The sequence below is a fragment of the Dufourea novaeangliae genome, unplaced genomic scaffold, assembly GCF_001272555.1.
Source record: "Dufourea novaeangliae isolate 0120121106 unplaced genomic scaffold, ASM127255v1 scaffold89, whole genome shotgun sequence".
In the NCBI taxonomy this organism is placed as follows: domain Eukaryota; kingdom Metazoa; phylum Arthropoda; class Insecta; order Hymenoptera; family Halictidae; genus Dufourea; species Dufourea novaeangliae.
The window spans coordinates 24261-29325 of record NW_015373988.1 but is presented as its reverse complement, the minus strand read 5'-3'; the positions used below and the strand labels follow the sequence as shown (position 1 = coordinate 29325).

Sequence of the window (5065 nt, the reverse complement as noted above, 5' to 3'; positions counted from 1 at the left end):
GCTTCGAAAATACTCGGTATCGAAACAGAAGTATCGATTATGTACTTGTATTTACTTGGATCGGTTCATCTCTAGGCGTATGTGTTCGGCAATCGAATGGGAGTCTCGAAAGTGGACCGTTGTGCAGGTTATGGTTTTACTCTCTGGTCTCTTTCGACAGGGGTTCAGGGGAGGGTTGGCATTTCTTGCAGCGAACGGGATCGACCGGGGTTTCTAAGGAAGAGAGGAGGGGTAGTCCAAGCTCAACCCCGGTTTTCTCCAGTTGCAGACCGCGCGTAGTGGCTCCTTTGACATTGATTTTCCTCGTTCCTCTCTTCCGCATCCGTGTTCTCCGTTCTCGTTTCCATGTCTCGAATGGACTGGAAGCTTCCTGTTCACGGGGTTATTCGTGTCCCTTAAAATGAGACGGATTCACGACTGGTTATTCGAATGATTGCGAATGATCAGGTTAAAGTTGCCTTTCAGGACGAATAGATCGAACCTAACCATATGTAACCATGTGTAACCATTTCACATTTTCTCCCGTATCGAGTGGGGCCGTGGGAGCGCGCGTGGTCCGTTGCGGGATTTCCTTCGCCTCGCTGGCTCCTCGACCAAAACACGCACTGGGAATCGAAGGCCAGCCACGGGAATCTTGTATTTTCCATCGATTTACCCACAGGGTTTCAGGGTCCTATTCTTCGTGTGTTTTTTCGAGGAATCGACGGCGATTCTGCGCTCCGTGTCCCCCTGAGTCGGTCGTGTTGATGAAGCCTGGGGCTTCGATCGTCCCTTTGCTGCTCGAGAATCGTTTGGTTTTCAAGTCGAGTATATACAGCGCGTCTCACGAACTCTGTCCGCTTAAATGTCTTGGTTATTTCAAACAATACGAGAAAATCTTACTTACAGAAGTTGCACGGTTTAAGAAACTACAAAAAAATACCACAGGGTAAAACATCATTTTTAAAGGAATTATTCGAGTGTACTCTTCTTACTTTTAAATTTTTCATGTGTTTTTAATCAGACCAAAGTATAATACGCAGGTAATTTTGTCTAAATGAATTAATGAATAAGATTGGGAGTGTTTATAAAAACGAATAAATAATGGCCGAGTGCATCGAAGAAGATCGAAATGAATCGCGGCGCAGCATCACGTAATATAAATACTGCGCGTCGAATGCATACCACAAGTTCTTTTTTTTTTGTTGTTGCTATAACAACACTTCCACGTATCCTGATTATCTCTGCGTATACTCGCCGGTGAATTATCTGTCTTCCAGACCGCCCAGAAATAACCCCTCTTGTCTCATACTACTTCGCGTCTTGCTTGTGTTCCGTTACTACTGCGGATGCGTTTGGGCCGAAAACACAGATTCTTAAGTTAATAAATGATAAAATCATGTAATTTCGAGATTCTGACACTTTTCTTCACTATACCCGACGAAAATAGAAAATATTGAATTTAAAAAACATTAACCTAAACACGTCGTAAAGACGATGAATTATTTGGATTTTCTACGTTTATACTCAGAATTCTTCTAAAACCTTCTTCTATTAAACCAACCTGCTTTTTTAATTTTTTAATATTTATTATTAATCCTTTGACGCTTAAACACTAGGTGTAATTGCACGACAAAACACTAGGAAATATGATTTTCTAGATATAACGTAGACAGACATCAACTTTCTGGTCCAAAGGGCACCATTTCTCTTAATTACATCATACACATGCATACATCTACCAGTTGCAACAGCATTCAAACAGCATTCTTTTCACAGTTTCGACACACTTAAACGACGTTTTCCTTGTTTCTCTGCATGTCCCAGGGTCCGTACATACCCCGTGGCCTCCATTCGTACCTGCCTCTGCCCGTTCCTCCTCCGATCATCCGTTTCTGCCTCGTTTCCGTCCTCTTTTCATTGCTCCTCTGTCCTCCTAGATCCTCCGTCTTCGTTCGTCCCTCATCCGTTTTCGATTCTTCTACGTGTGTGTCCCCCCTTTCGACGAGTCGTCTAACGGCGCATTCCCTCCTCTGTCAGCTTCTGTCTTCGGCTCGCACATTTCCTCCCAAGGGCCAACCCCCTTCCTCTCCCTTCCCTCCCCTTCCTCTTGGTTCCACGTAGAACGTCTTCACGAATTCGCCTTTGTTTCGCCACCGAGGTGATCCTTTGTGAATTTCTTAGTCAGCTGCACGAAATCGAGCCCCGCGGCGGCCCCCGTTTACTTTTTCTAGGATCAGAGCCGGGCCTTTATTTTTAGCGGCGACCCGCACGCTGAAAAGTCGACGCCGGTGGGTTCCGCGGCGCGTAAAACCGCCGGCGTTGCGTGGTAAACATGCACACGCGTGCTGATTCGTCACGCGGCGTACCCTCCCCCCCCCCACCCCGGTACCCTCCGGTCAAAACGCCCAAAAAGTATGTGATTTTCATGAATTTATAAAAAGACAATGGAACAACATACGGTGAAAAACCAGTTTGATCCTTGTTGCTACATATTTAAAGAATACAACAACAATTTTATTGTTTAAATTTTAACAATATTTCCATAAAATGTATAGCACTCGTTGATTTACTGTACAAATTGAAGGTCTTGACGGGCGCCACAAATAGCTTCGACTCCTGGAAATAAGGAATTCGTGGGATGATTTTGGGAAAACCTTGTTTCAAATCACCGCACGAGTGACCCATTTCAGGGACCTTCGACACTTTTGTTTCGCCCTGTATAATACTGATGCGGTCACCGGAACCGCTGGCAATTTTTTAACAACAGTCCGTTCTCTGATTTCAGGCAAGAAACTGAAGTGTCCGTTCTGCGAACGACTGTACGGATACGAGACGAACCTGCGGGCTCACATCAGGCAACGTCACCAGGGGATCAGGGTGCCGTGTCCGTTCTGTTCGCGGACGTTCACACGGAACAACACGGTCAGACGGCACATCGCGCGGGAGCACAAAACCGAGCTGAGTCTGAAGGCCTTTCAGCAGTCGAATCACTCGGTGTCGGACACGGTGCCGCAGTAAGGGACGTCTTCGTCGTCTTAGCCGTCGTCGTTGTCTTTATGGTCGTCGCTGTCGTGAGCGCCAGGGAGGGGCTGGGGGGGCACAGTTATACATATATATTCATATGTTATAAACTGTGTAAACACCCGGTTCGCGAGCACGTGACACGCCACAGGAAGAACGATCCACGAAGATGGAAAGAAGCGCGAGCAAGACGAGCTAAAGGTGTCAACACCTTTTCCCTTCGTCCGTTGGTCAACGCCCCGGTCCTTATTTTGTGTCCAGTCTGATAGTGGCTCTCTGAAGTCCCTGTGACACGAGTCCACGTTGCAATTGACAGCACTGATAGCCTGGATCGCAGCCCGAAGAGGATGATATCCCTGGCTCGGACAAGTGGGCTACAAAGGGCGATCCTAGGCGACCATCCCCTCCCGCTGGGTCAACGCGACCAGATCCGTTCGTAATAGTAGTGTCAATTACGAGCGTCTCTTGATCCGACCCGCGCCGATGTCCCTGTCGATGGAAACGCAGACGATTGAATTGGGACATTGGAGCCATGTCGGTTGGGACATCTCAGGAATCGAAGGAGACTGGTTTTGGAGGATCACTTCTCGGGACATGGTTCTCATTCCGCGATTTTAGAGTCCGGGATTCGTCGAACCTGTTCTTTTGTTTTTATAGAAGCGATTGATATAGACACACGCTTTATCGAAATGTTTTGTCGCGGGAGAGGGAGATGGCCGTGGTCGAGGCCAGCATAGGCGTTGACTCGCGGAAATAGGAAAATTTGTCCCGGTGATCGGATCACGGATAGATGGAAACACACGGTGAAATATGGAAGAGAAGACGATGACTGATGATCAGATCGGTAGACGGAGGAAGAAGCTCGGGGGGAGAAACGTCGATGTCCGTGGGTTGTTGCTCGGGGTACGCTCGCGGATACGCTGCAAATCACAAAACTAGTCAATGAAAGTGCAACGTCAAGTAAGGAATTATTAACTAATAAACGTTTAATCGAGCGCTACGAAGAAATGAAATAGAGAGTAGAGGAATAGCGGACAGCTGCAAGTAAAACCCGATTAAAATAGCGCGGATCAAGGGGGGAATATTGTCCACAAGGATTCGTCCGCCGTGTGAAAACAGACGGGGCAAAGGCGGGGGGGGGGGTCATACGAAGAAGAGAAACCTGCGTCTCAGGTGAATCGTATAACCGTAGGAAACGGAAGATTTTTTAAAGAAATAGAAGAATCTGTTTTCCGTCTTTATTTTTTAACCGTCCTTCTTCGTATGAAGATGGTCGACAGATGAGATATATATATATATATATATAGTATATTATATATCGACAATATAATATAGTATATTATATACCGACCAAACACTTGGTGCAAGCGCTGTTGCGAAAACAAAGAAACAATATAGATGTAATAGAATTGTGTCTACTGCCGCTACCTTACTCTATTTATCGATAGTTCGAACGTTACCATTGATGATTAAGGATTATTAACTGCATTATGATACCGCATATTCGCCGCAAGAAGGAAGAAAAGAAGAAAGAGGGAAACGCTGTTACTGCTGATTTTATAGAACTTACAGAGGATTAACAAACCGATACCTATATTATTGCTGTTGATGTCGAGAGCCTAGGGTCGTGAACACCGGTGAATATATACATACATATAATACTATACATATATATTTTCGAGCCGAATTCCGCGAATTTTTTTTCTCGTTTTTTTTTTTTGTTTACGGGTAAACGCGTAGACATCCATCGAAAATCGACGAAACCGATCTCTTGATCAGTGGTTCACGTCGATGTTCGTTCACGTTCCGTTTCCCAATCAGTAGTGACGGGGACGAGACGCGCGCGTGAAACATATCCCAGAGAAAGGAAAATGCGGATACACGCAACAACCGACAACGCGTAATTCAGCTTGTTTCTCGTCTCTTCGATTTTCTTTTCTTTTTTTTTTTTTATAGACGTGTGACCGTTTTATAAAAGGGATTTATGAGATTATTAACTACGATTCTAGGACGGACAAGTTACCACGTGTAGGCCACGTGTCGTGCGTGTGTATCATTCCCG

General features: G+C 45.6%; 1 protein-coding gene across 1 annotated transcript in view; it reads left to right on the top strand.

Annotated features, from left to right (window-relative positions):
• LOC107187511 (protein abrupt) overlaps nucleotides 1–3870 on the top strand; it is a 53419-nt gene extending 49549 nt beyond the window's left edge. The window contains exon 7 of the mRNA XM_015575629.1: nucleotides 2768–3870. Coding sequence (XP_015431115.1) covers nucleotides 2768–3000 — 233 coding nt within the window. The 3' untranslated portion in view covers nucleotides 3001–3870. The remainder of the gene's footprint in view (nucleotides 1–2767) is intronic.
• Nucleotides 3871–5065: the final 1195 nt, after the last annotated feature.